A 26,178-nucleotide genomic window follows, 5' to 3' on the forward strand; every position below is an offset into this window, starting at 1 on the left:
CCAACATTGCCCTGTGTAGCACCTACTGTGCAGACTAAAATATGCTCTGCCCTATTTCTTGGCTTCACGAGTATGCCCTCCAAGAGGTGGTAAGCTTGAGCCCCTTTGAGCTATGTTTTAATCTGTCCTCTCCAGTGCCTGGGACAGCGTTTAACAATAGGAGGGCTTTCACAAGTGCCCATGAATTCAACTAGAAGAGAGTCTGTTTGAGACTAACAGGTTAAGGCCAGAACATCATTAAACATTAAGCTAGTTCTCATTTGTCAAGGGAATCTGCTACCCTGCATTGCCAGAAAATCTTTTCACTCTGGCTGGACTTGAGTGGCTCTTACCCAATTCTCTGAGCTCATCTGCATGACTTGGGTGGACATTTACATAGCGTGGCAATTCACTGCCCTGTTCAAGTAAAGTGAAGGACAGGTGCAGTCAAGAAAGCCAGGGATGAAGAGGTTAACTACAAAATCCAGCAGTCCTAATCTGGCTGCCTCTTAGAGTCTCCTGAACTAGGGGTGGGGCTTTTTTTATTTTTAAGTTGTAGATGGACACAATACCTTTGCTTTATTAATTTATTTTTATGTGGTGCTGAGGACTGAACCCAGTACCAGGCAAGTGCTCCACTATCAAGCTACAACCCCAGCCCGGGGTAGGTCTATATAATGCACTATCTGCAGGTGGTCAGGCTTCAGTACTTTTAACCTCTCCCTAGGTGATTCTGTCATGCACTCAGGGTTAAGAATTACTGAATTAAATTAACCAAAATAGAACAAGCCCTGAAAACAAGAGTGTAGACTCCTCTCTGGTCTCAACTCATCAACTAGGACCCACGTGAATTCTCAGGAATTGGTGGAGGTTTTATTAATAACCGTGGATCACTGGTGCTAGAAAACCCTGGTGAACATGGAATACTACCGAAACAAGAGCAATGAAACAAAAGAACTAATTATAAACACTCTCAGAATTCTGACCCTCTGACCTAGATGCTCAAGATTCCCACCAGGTAACAGCTATTTCCAAAGTCACAACTGGGGAGTTAGAGAAGAGAGGAATGGAAAACCCATAATGAAAAATTTACTTCACAATGTCCTGAACTTTAAGAATGTTAGAAGGAAGGAAGGAAGCAAGCAAGCAAACAAAACCCTGACCCAGTGAAAGCTAGAGCTGGGAGAGTCTTACAGACATCATCTTCTCCAGTCTGCTGTGATATTTATCCATCTAGAATGGATATTAGTTGATGAAATACACCAAACTTGTTAGGAAATTAATTTTAGAAATGTATTAAAATGGATTTTAAGTATCTCTGTTGACAGATGTTAACTTTTCTGACATGTGAATCCATATTTTTATTTATAATGTCAAGTGCTTTCTGAAAACAGCTCTGAATCATGTGACCATCTAATTAACTATGTTGCGTAGCCAACTTCTCAGCTAGGCCTTCCAACTGGATGTCTAGCTTATTTGTCACGAAGAACTGAAATTCCAGATTCATTATGGAAGTGAGTAAATTATTTAGTAAATTAGTATTTCCCCAAAGTATAAGAATTCAAAGGAATCTGAGAGAGTTCTAGTTTTCCATAAAAAGGGTTCAGCATGAATTCACACTTTTCAGCTCAAACATTTGAGGGACAAACAGCAGAGATTCTTCATGAAGGACCACCTTCTATTTTGATGTATATTATTTTTTCAGGGAAATGTAGAAGACGTTTAGCAGAAGACAAAGGTCAATCCCTTTCTGCTTCCAAGCTCTCCTCTCAGGACTCTGCCTGAAGGTCACAAACAGCCAACTCAAACTGGAGATAGAAAACTTAAGTAGTCAGAGCTGCTGTTTAATCATTTCTAGGTCCATTTTGATATTTTCATGGGAACATATCAAACAGCTGCCATCAAAAAGTGGCTACTCACTTAGAAATTAAAATGCTAGAGTGGATTAAGAATCAAATTCTCCCTCACCACAACCCATCCACATGTAATTAAACACCATTCTAAGACTGGACCCAAAAAACCTGACAGGCTGCATTAACTAAAGCTGAGTTTAAATGTGCTCTGTGTTCCTCCCAATAGTGCTAAGGCCTCCTCCTCCTCAGACCTCTGAGACCTTGATGGCAACTGAACCCTGAGCACTTTCTATTTGCATAGTACTTGGTACCTGATAGATGTTGCCACAGGTGATCATTCACATTTTGGGGGCTGTCCTGGCTTCCCAACTGGATAGCAGGTTTTTCAAGGTACATCTTTATATCTCTTTGTTGCAGTACCACATTTTGCATATACTTGACATTCAATTGATACTGATAGGGACAATGCAGACTTAAAAATCTTTACTGAAATATGCTACTCAGAAAAACAAACAGCTATGGCCATCTTCCAATACAAGTTACATTTGTCATTTTGACTGGACACTCATGAACTCCAACTCATTGCCGTACTTGACAATTACTAATGTCCACGCTTTAGCCCAACATGAACTGAATACGTTGGATTCATTCAGCGTGAAATTGTCAAACCTGCATCTTTCTCCAGAGCACATTTGCATTTCATTAATATCCATTTTAAATGATTAAGAGTTTCCAAACAAATGTCAACTCAAGGCTCACAGAGGTGATGAGCAGATTAAATCTTGCAGAAGGTCAACTATCCCTTTTGAGTATCTAAAGAAAATTATTCATTGTCTTCATGAAAAGCCCAAATGCAAAACTATGTGTGGACTGGGGATGTGACTCACTGGTGGATCCTAGCACGCATGAGCTCTGGGTTCAATCCCCAGTACCACAGAAACAAACAGTAAAACTGTGGGCTCTGTTCTAAGGTCATTTTATTCCAACATTTCCCTGAAATTGGATCTGGGGTGCCTACTGGGTGGTAGCAGGAGACCCATGTGTTTTAGGAAAGTTTCTTCAGCTGTATCTGATGGTTAGCCTTATGAAGGCATACTTTTATGGAAAAATTCTGCCAGATGTGATGACCTACACCTTTAATCCCATATACTTGGGAGGCTGAGGCAGGAGGATCACAAGTTCGAGGTTAGCCTGATCAACCTGGCAAGATCCTGTTTTAAAATAAAAGGTAAAAAGGGCCAGGGATGTAGCTCAGTGGTAGAGCACCCTTGGGTTCAGTCTCTAGTACCCATCCTCTCCCCCACTCCACACACAATCCTGCTGAGAGGACCCTGTGAGAAAAATCTGAAATCTAACCCAACCCTGTCATTTGACATGGAAGGATGTGGGGGCCCGGTCTTTCTCACACACGAACATAAACACTAACTCTTTTTCTGATACTACAAATACTAAGTCAGTCACCAGAAGTCGGTTCTCCTGACATCCAGGCCAGTGGGCCCTCCACCACACCATGCCATTATACACCACAGGGCTCCACAAACACTAGGTTTGGATTATTTTGATGCTCTTGCTTGCAGCGTTATTTTTTTTTTTAATTTTAAGTTGTAAATGGACACAATACCTTTATATTATTTATTTTTACATGGTGCTGAGGATCGAACCCATTGCTTCATATGTGCAAGGCAAGTGCTTTTCCAATGAGCCATAATCTCAGCCCTTGCAGCATTTTTTAAAGTGATAAAAACAGATAATAAGAACATGGTGCCTTATTTGAAATAGAAGACAATTAGAAATGTACTTGTAACAATGTCATTTCCCTGCTTTTGCTTTGGCTTAGATCTCCCTGAAGAATCATATTTTATCAAACCCCAAATAACCAGGAGTGTAAATATGGAAGCTAACTTGAAAAGCAGTACTTTTGTTTGAGTGTGAGAAACAAATTTTCTACAAACTGGGTGGCAGGTAGTTAAATTCTTAAAAAATAAACTCCACTTTTTTTTTTTTTAATTGTAGTTGGACACAATACCTTTATTTTACTTATTTATTTTTATATGGTGCTGAAGATCGAACCTAGGGCCTTGCACATGCTAGGCAAGCACTCTACCGCTAAGCCACAACCTCAGCCCTGAACTCCACTTTTATTTTTATTTATTTATTTTTCCTGGTTGTATACAAAGTATATTCACACCAATTCGTGTCTTCATACATGTACTTTGGATAATAATGATCATCACATCCAATCTCATTAATTACCCCATGCCCTCTCCCTTCCCCTCCTACCCCTCTGCCCTATCTAGAGTTGTCTATTCCTCCCATGCTCCCTTTCCCTATCCCACTGAATCAGCCTCCTTATATCAAAGAAAACATTCAACATTTGGGTTTTTTTTTGGGATTGGCTAACTTAGCATTATCTTCTCCAATTCCATCCATTTACGTGCAAGTGCCATGATTTAATTCTCTTTTATTGCTGAGTAATACTCCATTGTGTATACATGTCACATTTTTTAATCCATTCATCTATTGAAGGGCATCTGGGTTGTTCCACAATTTAGCTATTGTGAATTGTGTTGCTATAAATACTGATGTGGCTGTGTCCCTGTAGTATGCTAAACTCCACTTTTAGAAATAGTTTTGTTCGTATTTGCTCAAAGACAGTTATATATATTTTAGAGTATTTTTTTAACTGCAAGTAATTTGTCTAGAGTTTTCTATTTTTTTTCCCCTCTTTCCAGAAGGAAAAACAACAGTAACAAATATTAACTCATAACTCCTCAAACCAGTATAACTCGATTGATGTATAGGAAAAATAAATATTCCTTTCTAAGGTTTTTGGTGACAATAGAAACTTATTTCCTCTTTTCAGTTTCATGAAAAAACATTAAATGCATGAAACTCTCACTACCAGGAATTTAAAAAACTTGGTAGGACACCTTTGACGACCACCAAATTTCAATTCATTAAAGCCATGATATTCTCTCTCAAATCCTGGGAAAATGTGAGTGAGCTTTTAGGTTAAATAAATAAATAAATAAATGAAATAAAATAAAATAATAGGAAGACTATGTATGATTCAAATCTTGTTAAAAACTTAAGTATGCAGTTGTATAAACTGAGCACATAGTTGTTTTGTAAGGGTGGGTTTTGCTGTTTTGTTATTCTACACTGTTAATTTGTAAGCATATATTCCAGTTCTAAATCTAAGAAACTAAACAAGAGTATTGGGCACTATGATGCTGCTAAAAATAATGTTCTGCATACTTAAAGGAGTATCTTTTAATAGCTGTCTTTAGTAGAATTCTACAGATTGGGCACTGATACGCCTCATTTTGAGCTTTAACATTGACTCTGAATATCATATTAATTTTGCTTTGCCATTTTTTCTCTATATTTTGTTATCTTGATAAAATTGTTAGTTAGGAAGATGTAGTAATTGGTGGGGGGGAGGTCACAAGCCAGAATTACGAATGTTAAAATCTGGATTAAGAACAAATGACCAGGGCTGTGGCTGTAGCTCAGGGGTAGCTGTGGCTGTAGCTCAGGCGCTTGCCTAGCACACATGAGACACCGAGTTCAATCCTCAGCACCACATAAAAATAAATAAATAGGATAAAGGTGTTGTGAAAAAAAAATCTTTAATCTCTAGTTCTGGAAGTATTCAAAATGGTGGTGGCCAGCTCTTCTTGAGCACTCAGACCCTGCTGCAGACACTCCAAATGGTCTACTCCTATGACTCACCCCATCTTCACTATAGTCTGTGAGGGAACAAAGACAACTTGTCCTGGGGCAGAGACCGCCTAGTTTCAGAGCCCAAATTTAACGTCTTCAAAATATAAGGTTCACACAAGGGATTAGATATCAAGCCCAAATTCTCTATTATCTTTTGGGGGGAAAGAAAATGTGAATGGATACCTTTCCACACTCCATTATGCCTCTCAGTACAGATACACATTCTATACCGTACTACTCTGTAGAGTAGGGTGTGCAGTGTCCTGGGTACATTTTGACACACCTTGTTGCTTCATAGCTGGCAGGTGTTAGGAATCTCACCTTACTATATCAAGCTGCCTTAAGTACCATACTGTGGGTTGAGTTCCTAATCTAATTAATTACTAATAGGGCATTATGTAAAATTGTGGATGTGTAACCGACATGATTCTGCAATCTGCATTTGGGGTAAAATTGGGAGTTCATAACCCACTTCAATCTAATGTATGAAATATGATATGTCAAGAGCTTTGTAATGTTGTGAACAACCAATTAAAAAAAAAAAAGAACATTAGAGCAACATGGTTACAAATGTGATGTGAATTAGACATACTTTAAAGTTATCCCTGTGTGCTCCAAGAGAGGCTGCCACTATGACTAAGTGCTACTAAAAATACTGATTCTCTGGTTCACAAGTGCTGTAGGTCTCATGAATTTTAGCTGATTAATTAGGTGCTCATTTGAAGGGTCAGATCCACAATGTGACGTGTGGAATGTCAGCGTGACTGGAAATACACCAACACACACTGCAGCACAGCCAGACAAAACTTGCTCCCCAGTCTCCGAGGGCCACCAAAATTACTCCAGTGTTACAGCTGAATATTTTAGGCAAGAATGTGAAATAAAAACCCTATTTTGAGGAGGAGGGAGAAAGGCTGGGAAGGAAATGCTTTCATGATCCTCTGTGTCATATCTGGAGGACTTTTAAGAATTTTATTTATTTTGACTTCAACATCTGACACCATGATTTGTAAAAGGATGTGGAAGCAGACATATTATTAGTTACCTAAGACATCACTTATGTCCATGTATCATTTTAATCCTGCTTATCCTAAATGACTCCCATGTCCATTTATTTGGATTCTAAAAGGCAAAAACCCACACATCAGCTGTCACATTCATTTTTTTTCTTCCACAATAAACTATCTGTCCAATAGCACAGATACTAAAAATTAATACTCTTTCAGGTTTGAAAGCGGAAACATAGGAAGATATAATCTATTTCAGTCCATTTTAATCACTGCCCTCTCAGGCTAATAAAGGGAAACAGAAAGACTGATACCTTATTGAAGTCTATTGTGCACATTTCAACATGAAAAAATTAATTGGATGCACACCCATGGCCAGGTCACACTGGTTTGTGAGGACTGGAGTGCCAAGAACGGAAGCTGGGCAGTGCCAAGGAAGGTGTTGTGCACTGTCAGATACACAGAGTGCCCGACACCAGGAAAGTCATTTGAGTGAGGCTTGCAGGGAGAGATTTCCCAGGGAAATTCCTCAAAGATGAGTTTCAGTGTTAAGGAAGGCAGAGGTGAGCAGGAGTCCCAATGAATAAGGGAAAGAATGAGAAAGGGGAAAAAAAAAAAAAAAAAAAGCTCTACCAAAATGAGCAGTGGGAAGAGACCTCTCAGACTTCTTGCTCAAGTGTCCCTTATCTCAAATAGCCCCACCTGTAACCAGTGCCAGTCCCTGTCCCCATAACTGCAGTCATCATCTTCACAGTACCTACCACTATGCAGGTCTCCTTTCCATCACTTGTGCCCGGGACTAGAACATAAGCACTAGGGGGAGGGGACTCTTGTTGTGCCTATCCTGGAGATGGGGTAGGAATTCAAGACTCTTTGCTGTATTAATAAAATGAACAGAAGTGTCTATCCCCTCATAAAACTTGACTGATAACATACTGGTAATTGTGGGTATAAACAGAATAGAATATTTTTTTGAATAGTTCTCTATAAAATGAACACGTAAGAAACTGAAATACAAACAAGAAAGCAGCATAAAACTAGCAGCCACAGGGGCCAACGTCCAGCCAGTCAAAACTAATTTACCCCCCCCCCATTAGTCCTCAGCTACGAGCTAAAGTAACCACCAGAGTTGCTTATGGATTGTGATTCTTGGCTTTCGTTCTACTACCATTCTAGAGCTTTATGATTCCACAAAATGGCTCCAGCAGTTTAAGATAAAAAAAAAAATTCCCTGGTGGGCTTGGTGGCCTGGAAACCAGCTACTCACGAGGCTGAGGTAGAAAGATGGTAGGTTCAAGGCCAGCCTCAGCAACTTAGCAAGACCCCATCTCAAAAAATAAATAAGAATTTAAAAAATTAAATAAAGGGCTGGGAAGTATTTCTGCCACAGAGCACTAGCCTAGCTTAACAAGACTCCATGTTCGATCGCTAGTACCATCCCCCACCATTTCTTATCTCCTGAGAAGACATCCTTCCTGCTATGGTTTGAATGTGTTCCCCAAAAGTTCATGGGTTGGAAACAATCCCTCTGCCTCCATGAGTGGGTTAAAGTCGCCATTGCAGGAGTGGGATCATTACTGCAGGACTCTCTGCATGCTTGCTCTGCCTCACCAAGTGAGACCCTCCACTTTGTTACCACGGAGTGAGAAGGCCCTCACTTCCCAGCCTTCCAGAACCATGATCCAAAAAACCCCTCTATTCTTTATAAGTTTCCCAGTCCACAGAATTCAGTTACAGTACCAGAAAATGGCCTAAGACACTTCCCGAGTCCCAGGTCTCTTCGGGTGCCACCTACCTGTGATTTTACCCAGACTGGTTTTCTGGAAGTCAGGGTTCCTGAGCTCTTCCGGGCTTGCAGACTTCATAACAGAACTGATGGAGGACAGGGTGCTGATCAGCTGTGAGTTGAGGGAACCAATCTGTGAGTGAGGTTCCCCAAAAGCTTCTGCCAGTTCACTGTAATTCTCAGCCAGTAGTGTTTGCTGTTCTGCCAGCAGCTTCTGGACACGCTCAATGTAGTGATCCAGGCCAGTCACCATTCCAGATGGAGCCTGGGTCTGGGGGCCCTCCAGGAACTCCTCAACAGGCTCGTCCCCAACACCCACGCTCCTCCTGCTGCCCATCGGCCCCCCAGTCAACTGTGATCCGTGTGGAGGCCCACATGCTATGGTCCTCATTTTGAGACCAACCAGGTAGTTGTCATGAATATTTATCTGCCCCACACCTGCCTCTTTAGTCTTCACAGCCGATGGCTTATCAAATCCCAAACTGCCAGAAAGTACCGTCCCCACACCAACAGACCGTGTCTTGGTGGAGGAGTTGACGTCCTTGACGCGGCCCTCTCCTATGGCCACGGTCCGCATCTCCACAGTCTGGGTGCTGGTCTGCTTATCCAAAGTGCTCAGGGAAGTGTTGGTGCACGATTCTACGAGGGTAGCTGTCTCCGTGTTGGTGCACTGGTGCGCCTGTTCCCAAACCGTGCTGGTGTGCTGGTGTGCGGTCGGAGGTGCTGCCGTGACAGCTGCCTCCACCTGCACAACAGCCTCTGTGTTCACGCTCCGGGAGCTGCACTGCTTGGGAGCACAAACAGTCACATCGACAGAGCAATCGCCACAGCCAATGGACCGCACGTCTTTGAGGTTCAAGTTAGTGGTGAGGAGCGCGAGGTCGCTCACAGACTCCTCTGTGTTGCTGCCTGTTTCGCAGACGCTGACTTCTACACCCACGCTCTCGTCACGCATCTCCACAGACCTCCCAGCACCTCGGTCATGCGTTTCCACCCTCTCCTTAACAATCCACCAGTTCATGGGCAGCTCGGGCCCCACCGCTTGGTTCCTGCACTCGGGCTGGCAGGAGATGCCTACGCTGCTTGTTTGTACAGAGGTCCCAACGCACGTGTCTACCACAACCACGTGATGGCCAACCACTTGGTCTCTCATGGGCACCACTGCCTCCACCAGCTTGCTGGAGACAAGTGGCTGGGCCATCATGGCTTTGTCGACTTTTTTCCTTGATCCAGCGGCCTGCAGTTCTTGTTTTAGTCTAGTCATCTCCCGGTCATGGGTGGTTTCTTTAAGCTGTACCTCCAGGCGGTAGATTTTTTCTTTTAAGGCCTCTATGGTCTGCTGTTGTAGCTCAATTTCTTTGTCAGCTTCTGTAGTCACTCCGAGCATGGCCTCTGTCACGTTGACCCCACAATGCCTCATCTCAGTGACTGTCCCTGTGGCTGCATCCTTGCAGGACACAGAGCCCCGGTGGTACACAACAAGGTCATTCATGCTCTCATCATCACCCACAGCCACAGAGCGGCACTCACGAGGCGGGCACTCCCCATTCTCCCTGAGCTCCGAGTAGGCCTCGTAGCTGCTGTCCTGGATCTTCTGCTCCAGGGCCTGCATGTCTGCCGTGAGTTGCCGGAACTCCTTTATTCTCTGTGTGCTCTGCTCCACACTCTCCATCTCATCCTCCTCATAGTCAATGTATAACTCCCCGACACTTCTCCGGGCCCGGGAGAGCCGCTCCATCTGGGAGGCATTTCCCGCACTATAGGAGCGCTTCCTCACACCACAGACATCATTCTGGGATGCGGCCCTTTGAGTTTTCAGCTGTGAGGCCAACTGCCGTTTCTCCTCTTGCAAGACAGAGATCTTTACCTGGAGCACAGGGATAGTTCTCACCTGTTCCTCGAGTTCCTTTAGGCGTTTCAGGGCAATGGCCATTTGCTCACGGATATGCTGCAGGTGCATGGGGCTCACATTGGTCACTGGGGTGGAGATCCCTGAGCTCAAGGGGCTGTGGCGGATAGAACTCCCCATGGAGGAGGTGGTAGCAGCCCCTGGGGCATAGCCCCCATAATCCCCATTGCCTTGGTATCCGTTCTGAAGCTGGTGCATGGCAGGATTGTGGTTTCCAGAACCCATAAAAGAGGGGAGGGAGCTTGTAGAGCCCATGCCTCCAAAACTGGCCAGCCTAGGCCTTCTGAATTCACTTGGTGTCATCTGCATGGTGACTCTCTCCTGTTCGAGCCTTCTCCGGGTCTCCATTAGTGTTTTGGTGACATGAAGGTTGTGCTTTGGGAGTTGTGGTGAAGGAGGGGGCAACTGTAGATTTTCTGGGATGGTTAGAAAAGTAGGCAAGGTCTCCAGAGGGGCAGGTGGCTTTGGGATTGGAGTTGTTGTAACGTGGCTTCTGGCTAGGAGGAAGCTGGGGCACTGCTTGTTGTCATCACTGTTGGAAGATGAAAGGGATTCGGTAGAAGTCCACGCACCTTGCTGACCAGATGTGACCCTGGTTTCTGGGCATGGCACAGAAGGTTTCTTCTTCTTCTGGATGTTCAGTTTCTTGATGGTATTTCCCTTCTGTATGTCATCCACATATTTGAGGAAATCTAAGTCTAGTTGATAGCCATAGGGTGTCTCCACAAAATAAGGGTCTTTCTGTTCCTTGTCATGGTCTCCATTCAGAATATCATCTGCTTTTTCTAGGACAGAGAAGAGAATATTATAATATCATACATTGCACATAATGGCAAAAATAATTATTTGTGTATGCTGCAGAGCAGCAACCTGAAATAATTTTAAAAGAGCTGACAGACCTATAACCCTGAATCTACAACCTAGCTGGTAAGCAGTTGACAAACTTCTCTGAACTTCTATTTAACACATAAGGTTAAATAAAGTAATGAGAAAATGATTTTGATAACTAAGCACACAGTAAACCCTTAGCAAATTATTTACAAAAAAAAAAAAAAAAAACCGCATTAAAATAGGTTTTAAAACACTGTCAAGTATTATCTCATTTGTCCTCTATAGTGTCCTGAAGGGTGGTGGATAGACATTAAGACTCCTATTTTATAAAGTACCCTCCAAAGCACAGAATGTTAAAATTCAGCTGAAGACTAACAGGCCAGGCCAGGGGGCCAAGGATGTGCATTCTGCCCCTGCTCTTCTGTAAGCCTCATAGCCTTTCTATCCAGTGGCCAAGAGCCACCTAGCACCTGCCCACTGGTACAAGATCCCAATTTGCTCTGACACTTTCTTGCTAGAAATCTGGGACATAGGATGTTGGGTATTAACTTAGGCAGCATGGAGGCAAGAATCTGGTCAGAGGGCAGACTTCAGCTCTCTTTTCTGTGTCTCCCATTTCTCAATTTCTCTCCCTGCTTAAAAATCAAACAAAATCCTCTCAACTACAGGCATTGTTTTCTGCACTCTTTTTATTTTTTGAACAAAACATTCACTATTTCAAGAATTCTTGTTTCCTATTATTGATAAATCCAAACAGATGCAAAGGAAAATGACAACAAGAGCAAACCTATGTTCTAAGCACTGGATCATGTGGCATTCAGTAAAAGCTACTTCTTGCTACACCAAACATTTCAAAAAGGAAACAGGAACCTTTCAAAGCATAGACCTTGCTGCTGACCTGAGCTCTGCATTTCAAATTTAAAAGCAAGGCCATTTTTGTTTGTTTAAAGTGTGGGATTAAGTAATGTGTTTTCCTAGAGTCCCACTCACAAATTCTACATTCTCAGGACTATAGAAAAAAAAAATCCAACTCCAGGAGTGAAAATAGAAACCTTCTGTACCCCTGCCCTATCCTGGGTACACCCACCCACCTGATTGCTGTCAAGGTTCAAGGCCTGGCAATCATGGGCTGCCTGTCTGCTCTCCCAGCCCCCAACACTGCTGAACACTGCAGGGGAGAACACCAATGACCAATGATCCGCCTGCCTGGCCCTTTCACTTCCACTCTTCTTCTGAAATACTGGAAAGAAAAGTACAGAAAGCCTGCCAACCCGAGGAATTAAAGACCGTAAGCATTCTTCATGTCTCAATTTAAAACAATATTAAACTACACCAGCTGATAGAAGGTAGGCGCTAGATTTCATCTAAAAGCAGGCTGGAAAGGAATTGCGTTTGAAAGAAGGGCCGTGCACTAAAGCGTTTCTAGCTTAAGCATGGGAGAGCTGATCCACAGTGCTTGTGCACGGAAACTTGTGCTCATGCTAACAGAATGCTTGTTTTTTTTCTTTTCCCCGTCTGGCTTCCCTCTCTAACTTTCAACTCCAGATGAACAAAGTGTTCGCCACCCAAAATATGTGGCCAGACCTGTTTTCAGAGCTGTCTGAAATTTTGTAAGCAAAGAGAAAGGGCAGGCTCGGGTGTCAAAGGAGCCGGCAGACAGCTCTCCCGAGGACAGGGCAGGCGAGCTGCCACTCGACCCGGGCCCCAGCAGGCGGCTCTCAGCCTCCCGAGCCCGGGAGTCCGCAGCACTCACCTTACCAAGCGCCCCACAGCACAGCAGCCGGCTCGCTCCCCGCCAGCACACCCGACGCCCGGTTCCTCTCCCCATAAGGAAAAGCCACTTAGACCTGCCACGCGCAATACCACAGGCCGGGTTTTCACCAATGAAGTCTCCCTCCGGCTTCTGCGACACCACCCCCAGCACACTCAGCTGTTCGGCATTCCCTGTTTTTCTTAATGAAAACAGGAAACCGGCGTCTTCTGAAAACGTGTGGACTTCATTCCAGTTTTGCCAGGAGTACAAATAAAGGCGGCAATGTAAGCATCCCCACAGAGTGGCTCTATCTTTCCCGTGCCAGCCACTTCTTCATGAAAGAGCCTGTGTTCCGGAGTGCAAACCTAGCGGCCTGGGCCCTCAGTCACCTGAAGGAGGGCAGGGCCACAATCGGCCACTGTTCTCCGCGGCAGTCAGCCTGGGCGCGCTGGGCCCAGAGCACCACAGGACCATCTCAGCACAGCTCCTGGCAAGTGACAAGCCACTACCCTTTAACACAGATCTCAGCGGGGGCCCTGCCACTGCTGAAATCTTCTTTAAAGAAAATTAAAAACAAAACATTTTCTTAAGCTGGGGGTGTATTCTCAGTGGTAGAATGCATCCTTAGCAGTTCAAGAGCCTGGGTTCAATCCCCAGCACCCAAACCAACAAAATCCATTTTCCAGTTACGAAAGAGGTATGAAGAAAAAGGAAAAAAGCCATACACAGATCATTTCAAGAAAAAGAAAGGAAGAAAGGAAGAAAGGAAGAAAGGAAGAAAGGAAGAAAGGAAGAAAGGAAGAAAGGAAGAAAGAAAGAAAGAAAGAAAGAAAGAAAGAAAGAAAGAAAGAAAGAAAGAAAGAAAGAAAGAAAGAAAGAAAAAGAAAGAAAGAAAGAAAGAAAGAAAGAAAGAAAGAAATTCACTCGTATCTCAGGTGTTTTCAAGAAGAAAGGAAAGTCACCCTTATCTCAAGTGTGGATATTTTGGTATAACTGCTTCAGGGCTTTTCTGCATAGGTCTGAACGCAGCTATTTTTCTCTCTGAAGCTTTAACAGAAAGGTAAGCTGACTCAATTTCAGGATTTAGAACACAACAAAACAAATGACACTTTTCAGCAAAAATTAACTGGCCCATCTTAGTTATTTTTGAATTTCAACTTGTACAAATCACCAAAGGCCCTGGGTCATGCCAAATCATTACTAAGTGAATTTTGGACTTCTACCTCTGGAAATCAGGAGAGGTTAGAATTTAACCATGTTAGGTCTGACTGTTTCCCAACACTACTTAACCTGGGCTACCCAAGGGCCTTGTAATTCGTGTTTCATTTTCCAGCAACTAAAAAAGTGAGATGTATTCTCAAGGTGCCTTTTGTATAACAATTGTCCGTGGTACCAAGTGTTCTACAATTACATTAAAATATTCAGTGTCATTTTTTAAAAAATCCCCCTTCAGGGTATCTTTATATACATTAACATCAATGTGGCACTTATGGGACCTGACTTATTTCCTAATTTTTTGACATATGTATGTGTCTCTGGGTCAAACGGAACATCTGAAGAATAAATGCAATCCCTCCCTCCCAGCATTGGGGATTTAACCCAGGGCTTTGTGCATGTTAGGCAAGTGCACTACCACTGAGCTACATTCCCAGCCTTAACAAATATAATTTAAAATAACCTTCATTGCTCCCCTCTTCCAACCACACGGTAATTAGCAAGATGCTGGGATTAAAGTAGATGTTTAAAAATACTTACTGACAGAATAAATAATTGAATATATAATATAATAAACTTTGAAAAATATCAATGCTCTGAAGATAATTGTTTGTTAAATGTTAGGGTTAAAGACCTTTCTTACATGATGCTGTTCCAGTGGTTGTTTTTAGGCTGTGGAATTATAGGTGATTTTCATTTTGTTCTTTGTATTTTGTGGATTTTTACATCACTTGGGTATTTGTCTTTAAAGATGATTACAAGAAGTCACTGTTGGTAAAGCAAAAGGAAATGTATTGAAATAAACTCTGAGAAAGTTCAAGTGGGAGAGACATGAATATAAGCAACCATGGCAAAGATAGTTAGTATTCCTTGGTATATGCATTTTCCTATCCTTTCATACTAAAAGCACCCCCTGTTATTTATATGGGCAAATATAAAGTCTATATTTCCCGGACCTCCTTTGCTGTTAGTACAGCCACAAGCAGAAACGCCATGTAGCAATGCCTAGGAACCTCCAGTGAAGACATGGGAATAGTTCTTTGATCACCTTTCTTCTTTGTTCCTCCTTCCATCCTGCTACTGGAATGTAGATATGATGACTGGAATGCTAGCTGCAATCTTGGACTATGAAAATACACCAAGGGTTGGAGGAACAATGTGCTAGATGGAACTTAATCTCAAAAGGCTTTATGGACATTGACCTTAAAGAGCCCACCTCTGTACTTCAATGTAAAAGAGAAATGAATTTATTTTGTTTAGCTATTGCTTAACTAGGTTTTGATTACTTGGAATAACACTGAATTTTAACATGATATAGCAGTGTCTCCCACCAATTTAACACTGTATTTCAAAAAGAAAATGATAAATGATAAACTGGGGAGATATTACAATGAACCTTTTTTACAGCAAAAATTTTGTTTTTAACAAATCTTTAATTGGATTATGAGGAGATTCTTAATAGCCTAAAAAGACTTTTTGGACGAAGGAAACTATGCCTGCTTTACACAGCCAAAAACCCACTGGCTATATATCTGCAACTGAAGTCCTGGAAGTAACAGCCCCTGAAGTTTGTGAGAATTCTCTGGACGTCTGGAAATTCAGTGGAGACCCCTCCAGGCCCCACTGCTACCTGCTTTATATAGCATTTACTGGAAGTTTAACAGGGAGTGGAGAAAGGTTCTATTTAGTGAAAAGAGTAGGAGGAAGAATTTATAAGAAATGAGATACAGTCTAGCGGGGTAGTAAACGCCAATACAAACTGAATGGAGATCAGTCCCAAAGACTTATGATCAACAAGACAATATGATGATATGTGAATAAATGACCAAACAGAAGGGAGCTAACCAGGAATTGGCTTCTGAAGACCAGGTAAGTGAAGATCATTCCCTGTTGGAGGAAGGGAGGGACTGTCCTGTAGGATGTTTAGCAGCACCTGGCCTCTACTCACTAGATGCCAATAGCACCCTTTGCCCCCAGCAATGACAACCCAAAACAATTGCAGACATTGACAAATATCACATTGGCCCACCTGTCCCTCCCTTTCCCAGTAAAGAGTTATCCAGCACAAAATGTCAACAGTGCTGAGGCTGAGGAGGCCTGTGCTGGGGACAGCAACCTGAGGAAAAACTCACAGTTAGCAACGGAGACTGTGGCCTCATAAACTGTGGCTTTTAGACCTTCTGTTTCCTAATAAGACCATAACACTATGTGTAAATGACAGGGTGGCAAAATGCCACTTTAAAAAAATATATTTATTTTTTAGCTATAGTTGGACATGATACCTTTATTTTATTTATTTTTATGTGGTGCTGAGGATAGAATCCAGGGCCTCACACTTGCTAGGCGAGTCCTCTACTACTGAGCCACAACCCAGCCCCCAAAATACTACTCTTGAGTAAGACAGTACTCAGTACTGTACTCAGTACTTTTCTACAACTCTATATAGTGAGCTGTGTTTTAATAAGAACAAAGAGCCTGGAAGGTTCTGAAATGATGTGTCCTGTAGATTTTTAATGGACATGCCTTTGATATCATTACTTTATTCATTAATTAGGATACACCAAGTTCTTTGTTCTGGTTTGACTATGGCACACTATAGGCCCAATCACCAAATAATGACATCACAGAGAATAATTACACCTGTGTACCAAAACCTGCATTCGCTGTGTATGTGACTGTCTTTACCAGATATTCTCCCTGACTGTTGAAACTGAAGAACTCTGTTAATTGCTAGTCATGCAGTGTCCCCCCTCACAGGAAGCGTGGAAATTCGGCCCAGAGAGCTGAGTCAGTCCCAGAGGAGCACTTAATTATGAGAGATTCCCACATCTAGAAGTGGCAGAGCGCAAGCAAAAGCGTCCTGCTGTTGGAGGCAGGCACAAAGCCTTGCGTCAGCGAGGGCCTGCAGGCAGGGAAGAAACCTGGCAGGATGAACCCCAGACAGGCAAGCTCTCAGTCTAATTGCTCAGAGTATGAAAGTAAATGAGTTCGCAGATCGACTTCTCCAGGAAGGATGCAGTGGCAAAAAGACAGCACAACAGAATGTCATCCTTATGAGCGGGTTTAGCAGTTAAGCGTGCCCTGGTGACACTGTTAAATTAAAAAAAAGAGCATTAAGCTCTTTTGTACCCAAGGAGCTTCACTCCCTGCACCACATCTGTGTGAAGAACACTGGTCTTAGAGAACCAGCAAAAAAGTCACCTTTTGGTTTTTAAGTGCATTGAGACCCTACTGCAATGTTTTCAACAAGAGGCTGGTAATTGAGTTTTCTTGTTCTGTAGTAAAAGGATGTACGGCAGGTGAGATTTTCCTTTGCTTTTGCATGTACCAAAGGTTATTTTTTTTTAAGAGAGAGAGAGAGAGAGAGAGAGAGAAGAGAGGAGAGAGAGGAGAGAGAGAGAGAGAGAGAGAGAGAGAGAGAGAGAGAGAGAGAGAAAGAGAATTTTTTAATATTTATTTTTCAGTTTTCGGTGGACACATCTTTATTTTATTTTATGTGGTGCTGAGGATCGAACCCAGAGCCCTGTGCATGCCAGTCAAGCGTGTTACCTCTTGAGCCATATCCCCAGCCCCAAAGAATTATTCTTAAACCTGCTTCCTCCCCCCCCCCAGCTAAACACCATCCATCCATCCATTCATCCATCTGAAAGATGGGCACCCACAGAGTGTTAGGCACTGTTCAAGAAGGTGTGATCACTCTTCCCACGGAGATCATACTGCCTATTTCAAGTTCACCAATATCTTAGAGCTGCCTGAATAGCTACCTGAATACATCATACAAATAAAGTAACATTAAAGAAAGCAAAGCTGTGCATAAGAAGTACTAAGCCAATCATGCCATATATACCTAAGTGCAATTGTATAGGCTTGGTTTATCTGTATTGCAAAGGTATAACGGGGTGCTTTTAAATAGTCATGACTCTTTGTAACTCCTTTTGGCTTTTCTCCCTAAATCTTAAGATGTCTTCTCCCATGCCATCTCATTACTGCCTTTTTAACCTGCCTGTGGACAATTCGCATGTCTTCCACTGTCTCCTATCACTACCCGTCTGTCTCCACACTAGTTCCACATTCCAAGATTACTGGGAATAGTCCTACACTTTATAAAGGGAATGCTGATCCAAGGAAGATGTGACTGTCATACTGAAAGACAGGTTCTTAGTAAATATTTACTGAATGAAATCTATCAGGTGGCAAACACTACAAGGAACTAAGCAAAAAGTTGTTTTTAGTCCAAGCAAAAAGATATCGAGCCCATCCAGGTGGAACTTAAGACCACAGGAGGAGACAAATGGTGGCACAAATAAATAAAACCGTATAGTATAGTCATGCTGTCAGGACCCAGAAGGGTCCCCCACCCCTGGGGCAGTGGGCTGGGAGTGATCTGCCAGAGCCAGATCTGAGGGGTTCACCAGGCAGCCGGAGTATATGGCGGATGGCAGGGAAACAGCATATGTGAAACCTGCCACTTTTAGGAACAGAAAGGGGGACTTGGTAAGACCTAAAGTGAGGCAGAGAGGGAATACAGCCAAGTGCTATAGGGTTTTTAAGTGCACTGAGACCCTACTGAAATATTTTCAACAAGGGAGTGAAATGATCAGATCTGCATTTTAATAAGACTGCTCTGGCTACATGCTGGAGTATGCATGAAAAATTTCTTCCACATTCTCCATTAGGTTCTCCATGAATTGTTTCCGTGAATTTTTCTCTTGATGTCACTAGATAGATACCAAGTGTGGGCTACGGTATTAAACCATCTGAACCTCAATCCTGCCTGTGTTGGAGCTAGCTGGCTTGTGTAATACTCCCCACCTCACCCCAAAATGTTGAGAAGGAAACTGAGAAGGCCTGATACACTTCAGCTACTTTGGGCTGAACTGGAGACCAGGATCAGGGCTCTGGATTTGTCCTTGAGGGTTTTACCCGTTACCTCATGCTGCTATTTAAAAAGAAAATATTTTTCTTTAACGAATGGATGACTCATTGCAGAGAAAAATGATGGGATTTCCTTTTCTGAGGGTCATTAAAGTCTGATAAATCTAATCTGGGAAGGACAGATGTGGCATGAATGATGTCGGGGAGAAAGCAGAGAGGACATTTAAGGAACTGATTTAGCATGCTGAGACATGGAATGCAGACTGTGGGGTGCTCTGTAATTGGGGACTCTAAGATAGAAACGGCAGAGGCCAAGTGTCTGGAGCAGGGAGACAGAGAGCAGTGAGGTTTCCAACCTTTCAGAGGCTTCTTCACTTGTGCCTGCTCAGGGAGCCCGACTCGGCTGCCAGGAAAAGCCAAAAGCCATGGTTGGGGCCTGGGGGCACTTAAGCAATACACTCCCCAAATTCAAAATTCCTGGTAGATGGTCTTTGCAAGTTGAATTTTGGGTCTGCTCGTCTCTAGAGTCACTTAAATGTTATTATCTGCCTGTCGGACAAGGATCTTGCTGGCGGTGACTCATACTGCCCAAAGTACATACAACTTCTAGGGCTCCAATAGAGTTAACACCCACTGCCCCAAATTACTATCCTCTCATCAACACACATCAGATTAACTCTTTCAAATCATGTCAGGAGTCTGCCTGGCTCAGAAATTCTAAACTAGGTATCTATCTGCAAGTCCATAATGCCATAATAAACAAACGCAGAGAGTGCCGTCTAATAAACAGAAGGAATCATAGAAACATTAAATCACCCTGTGGAAAACACCATCACAGTGGCTGATTCAGGCAGCAGTCATCAACAGATGCTAAGGCTAGTGGATAAACTGTTTCCTACCAAAGACAAGGAGACTCCTGTGGCCTCAGAACACCTCACCACTAAATAGATGATCAACCCCAAAGGGAAACACCATGAAAAAGTTGACAGGCCACCACCTGGACCAGGTGCTCAAGTTGACAACATGGCCCTCTGAAATATACCTGCTGCACATCAGTTCTGCAGCATCCTGCCAAGAAGATGTAACCTGAGTCTAGAAACAGTGATGGACAATGTTTATAGCAGCACAACTCACGACAGTCATGCTATTGAACCAACCTAGGCATCCTTCAGTGGATAAATAGATAAAGAAAATGTGGTATGTATACACAATGGAATATTACTCGGCTATAAAGAAGAATGAAATTATGGCATTTGCCAGTGAATGGAGAATATCATGCTAAGTGAAATAAGCCAATCCCCCAAAAACAAAGGCCAAATGTTTTCTCTGACATGTGGATGTTAACACAAAACAAGGAAGGGTGAGGAGGGGAAGAATAGAAGTCTATTGGATTAGACAAAGGGGAATGAAGGGAAGAGAGGAAGGATGGGAATAGGAAGGACAGTAGAATTAATTGGATGTAACTTTCCTAGCCTTGTATTTGAATATACCACCAGGGTAACTCCGCATTGTGTACAAACACGAGAATAGGATCCTAATTAGAGTAAGTTATACTCTATGTATGTATAGTTGGCCAAAAATACATTCTACTGTCATGTACAACTAAAAATAATTGAAAAGAAAGAAAGAAAGACGCAGCGACAGATCCCACTTGAAAACAGTAACAGGGCTCCTTAAACTTGTCCAAGTCATGAAAGAAAGGAAACCAAAATGTTTCAGACTAAAGGAGACTAAAGAGGTAAGATAGTAGTCTCTTTGCAATACCACACTCCACACAGAAAGAGAGCAAGTATGGTAAAATATCAACCATTGGGGAATCTGATCTGGCGAGGAAGGGGTAAGAGTTATTTTATAATTTTTCTGTAAGCTTAAATTACTTAAAAATAAATTTTAATCCTCCCTCCCTTCCCTTTGCTTCATTATCTAGGGTGTGCCTTCCAGTCCCCAGGGAGCACAGCCAAGACTCTGCTTCTGCTCATACTGCAGATTAAGCAGCCCGTTTTCAGGTCAGATGTCCTTGCTCTTTGGTGTTACATATTCTTGGAGGAATTTTACCTTTGTTTGAGATCTCTTTGGCAACTTGTATGGCTTCTAAATTAATCTTGTGGATTGACATGCTCAGAGCCCCATTATTTAAAAAAAAAAAGAAAGAAAAAAGTCCAAAAGCTCCATTAAGTCTACAGCAATATAACCCCAAACCAGCATCTCCCAGGTTCCTCACCTCCCTGAACCTCACATACCAAGCAACTCTCGCCTCGCCCTGTCTTTGCTCATTCAGATCCTCAGCCCAGCACACCCTTCCCCAGACCCTCCCAACTATCAAAACTCAATCAAAGCCTCTCTTACCCCCCCCCCCCCAGGGACTCTGTCCTATAAAAGACCTGGTTACCTTCTTCCCTCCATTCTGCTAAAATATGTTGATCATATGCAATGACCTGTGTTATGGTTAGCAGGCACAAGTTCATCCTCCCCATCAGACTGTGTTTGCGGGAGGAAGAAACCAAGCAGTATTTATTTTTGTAACCCTTAGTGCCTCGCATGGTACTTGGCACATAGCATGCTTAAAATTTGGAATTAAAAAAACAAAACAAAACAAAACAAAAACCTCACATCTCTGGACTTATTGATAAATAAGTATGGTGGAGGAAGAGTGATCAGAAGTAGGCACTCTGGGGCCAGACTGCCCATGCCACTTCCTAGCAATTGGCAAGATAGATTATATCCCAACTGTTTAACTGGGAAAATAATAGCACCTGTGTCCTCTTGTTGATGTGGGCATGTGGAGTGATACCTGGGGTCTGTACTACTTTAACTGGATTCCTCCATTTACTTGGGGAAGGACACAGCCCTGGTATCCCAGCAATGACCCAGGATTCCTCCCTTATACTCTGCCCTGACTCCCATGAAGTCAGGGTTTGAGGTATATCTGTGATACTTGTTCAAAATCAAGTGAGTCTGCTAAATTTTTGAGGTCTACATTGGTTTCTGCTTCATAGAATGGATGAGGAAGATGCTGGTGGGGACCTGGCAGGGGATGTGCATGCTCACGTGAGGTCTGGGGAGGGTAGTGGTTTGCACAGGGAGCCCTAATCCAGCATTAATTATACACAGGAAAGAAATAAAATAAAGCAAAAGGGGACAAACACCCTCAGTTCTTAAAAGTATGTTAAAATGTTTAAGACGACAAAGGTTCACACTGATGGTTCTGAGCACCTTCATTCTGCTGCCCCAGACAAATCCTCAGAGCAGAGGACACTTGAACACTGTGAAGAAACAGTGCTCGAGAAACACCCAGTGTACTTCCGTGGCAGGCATCCAGAAGGACCCAAGTGTGGAAAGGTATAATTTTCTTTTTATAGGACAAGAACAGGAGTTATGTTTCCTAGCTCATAGACAAGGAATGGGTAGCAAGGGCCCAGAGTCATATAATGCAGTGCAGTGACAAAATTTGCATGTGTAAAATGAGGGTATCAGTGGGACACTGTAGTTTCCAAAGCTGCTTCTACACTAGACTAACCATTGACTATACTTGACATAAATTTTTTTCCAAACACACCATGCCATGTGACTAGGTGAACACAAATCGATCACAGCAGCTGTCAGGCCAGGTGAGCTCAGACAGAGGTGCCTGTGGCCTTGCTCTCTACAGGTCCCATTCAACAGAACCTTTCTAGCTGCCTTCTAACTGGCCCCCAAGTGCAGAGTCCTTTTAGCCATGCCATCAGTTCAACTCTGGATAGGACTTCAGAGGCCAGAAGGTAAGTAGCAGGTGAGAGTGAGGGGGAAGAAAGTGGGAAGGGTCACTCTTCCTGGCAAGGGAACAGCTATGTCTTACTAAAGGCAGTGGGGTTTAGGGAATCATGTGACAGAAGAGGGCACCCACCTCAAGGTCTGCACAGTGGCCCTCTTCTCCTGAAATCGATCTGGGAATAGCCAGGGTTCCATGAGCACCTCAGTGCCTGGTTTTCACCAGCCTAGGCCACACTGCTCTCTAATGCACAGAGGCTAATTTAAAGAATTACTGCTGAAAAACTGTCCTAATTTGGGCTGGGGCTGTGTCTCAGTGGTAGAGTGCTTGCCTAGCAAGTGTGAGGCATTGGGTTCGATTCCCAGCACCACATAAAAACAAACAAAGTTATTTTTAAAAAATTGTCCAAATTCACCTCGCATGTACAGAAAAAAAAAAAACTAGCCTGGGTACTAACTGCTGTTTTCCAAACTTTTTTCAAAAATTACAGGTTCTAAGGGTAAGTAGAAAATGTGCCAATTCAATGTGTAATTTTGTGAGACACAGAGAAGGTGCACAAGCTAAGTCTTTGGGATAGAAAAGACTTTTTCTTACAAAATAATAAAGTTTTTTGGGCGGGGTGGTAGTGATGAAGAACTACAGTATGAATCCCAGCTGTTATTTTGTTTTATAGTGTTAATATAAGAAAAGGAAACCCACTTTAACAGACCCCGAGCAACTCCCCATTAGAAAAATTAAACTGAAAACAAAGGGCCAAAGATGGATTTAACACCCAAAGAGGAAAGTTCTGAAATTTAAGTAAGTCATAAACTCAAGTCTTAGCATATATGTATAACCTTTCACTCTTGCAACAATGACATCTTTATGTTAAAGCCATAGCTAAAGCTGAAATTTTCATTGAACCGAAAACCAAGTCCTGAGTTATCCTTTCCAGCCTGTAATAAAAGTAAATATTTTTCATACCATACAGAGCTTGACTTTATATTTCACCAACACCCACCCAAACGTCACGCTCTCTGTGTCTCTTTTTTGGGCATTCTTACTTACCCACCCAGAAACAAAATAACTGTGATTTTCAGCAAGCAGGAAGCCAAGTCTCAGGCATCCTTCCCTCAGCATTAAAGGGACTACACACATTAGCAGGCACAGAGCCCAGGAGCTGTTGCTGAGAACTTATTTATACCCATTTGGAATTTCCTGACCAACTAACAGCCTGCTGGCCATGGGATTTATTTCCGGGACACTCAGCGTCAGTGAGACAGCAAAAATTACTGATGAACCAAACTGTGAGCAAGGATCTTAATGACAAGAAGCAAAGGCAGACCCTGCCCCCTTCTAATTTTTCAAACTGTCCTCATCCTCTTAAGACTCATGAAATTTTGACCTAGAAATGCAGCTATAAACCTGCTAATTCTAGGAAGAACTTAGAAAAAGGGAGCAGATGTTTCCTCATTCTTCCTGCTAACTTATTCTCTCTCCCTCCAGTCCTTCAAGGCTCAGAGGGGCTTCTGTTATAACTTGAGCCACAGTTTAGCTTGAGAAAGGGAGAGGTTCAGTCTAAGTCTGAGCCCAAGCTGGGCTAGAGGCAAGTACCTTTCCTGGGTTTATTCTCATGAGAGGCAACATGTAATCTAAAGGCTTAAAACACCAGATGTAAACCACAGACCCAACCCCCACCCCCATCCCCTTAAGCATTTTATCCCAAATTAGATCATGTTACTTTCAAAGCTGCAGAGTTATTTCCCAAACAAGTACACTCTGCTTTTGGGTGATAACATCATTGAGCAAACTTTTATTTGTTTTAAAAAGTTAGTTAGTAAGCGTGCTATATCCCTAAAATGCTTAAATTGATCACAAAGGGGAATTTTTTTTTTTTTTCAAATGTCTGCTTCACTTGCATCTAAGTACATAGGTAAATATGGAACAAGTTATGCTTGAATTCTATCTCAGGGCAAACAAGCAAAGCTAGTTCTAAATAATACGACAGAGATCAACAAAGATTAGCAACAACTCTAAATAGCCTGCTTAGTAAAATTCACAACAGGGGACGGCTATGTGAGGAGAGGCGGTGTTTTAGGAAGACCCATTGGACTGCCTGGGTCACTGGTTATCTTAGGGTCGGCACATACCCTACCTCAATCCGTTCACCTTCTTTAGTCCTCCTTCTTATAGGATCACAGTGAGGGGATGGATATCTGATCATCTTTGAGATGGATATTTTTTGAGTGAAGCTACAGATACTTTTAAAAAGTGGGGGAGGGGTCTTTATTCCATGTTGCCCAGGCTGGTCTCAAACTCTCAAGCTCAACTGATCCTCCCACCTCAGCTCTTAGAGGCTAGGACTATAAGCTGGGCTCCAAAGGCTTAACTTTTAAAGATGTAGCACTCATTTGAGTTTTTTTTTTTTTTCCTGAATAAACCAACCAATTCATAGAAACAACAAACTGAGAACAAAGTTTCAAATGCCAGATACTTTGATGATCAGGTCCCAGTAATTCCAAATCACTGTACCCACCAATTCGATAACCTCCATTACTAAGAGATTTGAATTAGGCTTTCTTTCCCCTTTGAGCTCTCATTTATGCACCATGTACTTCACCCATTGTAAGCGCAGTTTGATGAATTTTAGTAGATGTATAAAGTTGATATATAGAACATAGCCATCACCCTAAAAATAAGTCATTTGCCTTTTTGTGTTTGCAGGGCTGGAGATGGGACCCAGGGCATCATGCATGCCAAGCAGATGCCCTACCACTGAGCTATACATCCCTTCTCTGTCATTTGCTTTTAATAAAGAAATTTTCTTCTATTTTTTAAAAAAATCAGCTATTTTATAGATGTTATTATATTCAAAACTAAATTTTAATATGAACAATATGTTCTTAAGAATTAAACTAAGGAAAGCTTTGGAATGTATTGTTTCTTGACACTATAAAAACACTCTGCTAAATTTTTACTATAATTACTTGTTCTGGTAATAACATAGCTGATTTTGTGAAGGAGCTGAAGAGGATCATCTTGCTAAGGTCACTTATGCTTGATCCTGTGGGTGTGCCCATGCACATCTAAGGAGGAGGTCCAGCAGAAAAAGTCATTGTATGAAAATGAACATCTAGTCCTTCCTTCGGATGACAGGGCTGGGGAGGGAAACGACTGAAAATACTAGCTCATTTAGTCTGGAAACCTTCAGTCACAAAGGTTCTCACCAATGTGAGAAAGACACGCCTATCTGCTCTTAAGAAGCCAAAGGAGCTGTGGGAAGAAGAGGTACTTAAGGCTGTTCTGCTGATAGAGGCGGAGGGGCCAGAAAATGCAGCACCCAGGGAGAAGGAAGGGAGACAGACCACTGTGCAAGGAGGCTTCTGTGACGTGCACTACACATCCAGTCTTTGTCCCAGGATGGTGGCTCCACAACTTTGGGACTACAATCAGGCACATCTGAACAAACAAGATGACTGTACCAAGAATCTCCCTGACAGCCTGCCCCCTAATCTAG

At 42.6% G+C, this 26,178-nt stretch overlaps 1 protein-coding gene and 1 long non-coding RNA gene across 6 annotated transcripts in view; one reads left to right on the forward strand and one right to left on the reverse strand.

The window, feature by feature from the left end:
* The window catches only part of KANK1 (KN motif and ankyrin repeat domains 1), a 200,299-nt gene that overhangs the window by 14,219 nt on the left and 159,902 nt on the right, over positions 1–26,178 (reverse strand). For all 5 annotated transcript variants that reach the window (XR_014020417.1, XM_081279442.1, XM_081279445.1 and 2 more), the window contains one exon: positions 8,361–11,045. Coding sequence is in view for 4 of the 5 variants with exons in the window: in XM_081279442.1 (XP_081135568.1) it covers positions 8,361–11,045 (2,685 nt within the window). In the remaining variant the exon portion in view is untranslated. The remainder of the gene's footprint in view (positions 1–8,360; positions 11,046–26,178) is intronic.
* Positions 13,732–26,178, forward strand: part of LOC308641148 — a 438,634-nt gene continuing 426,187 nt past the window's right edge. The window contains exons 1-2 of the long non-coding RNA XR_014020418.1: positions 13,732–13,904; positions 20,862–20,940. This is a non-coding gene — a long non-coding RNA (uncharacterized lncRNA). The remainder of the gene's footprint in view (positions 13,905–20,861; positions 20,941–26,178) is intronic.

The sequence above is a fragment of the Spermophilus citellus genome (genome assembly GCF_964194105.1).
Source record: "Spermophilus citellus genome assembly, chromosome: 2".
Lineage (NCBI taxonomy): Eukaryota > Metazoa > Chordata > Mammalia > Rodentia > Sciuridae > Spermophilus > Spermophilus citellus.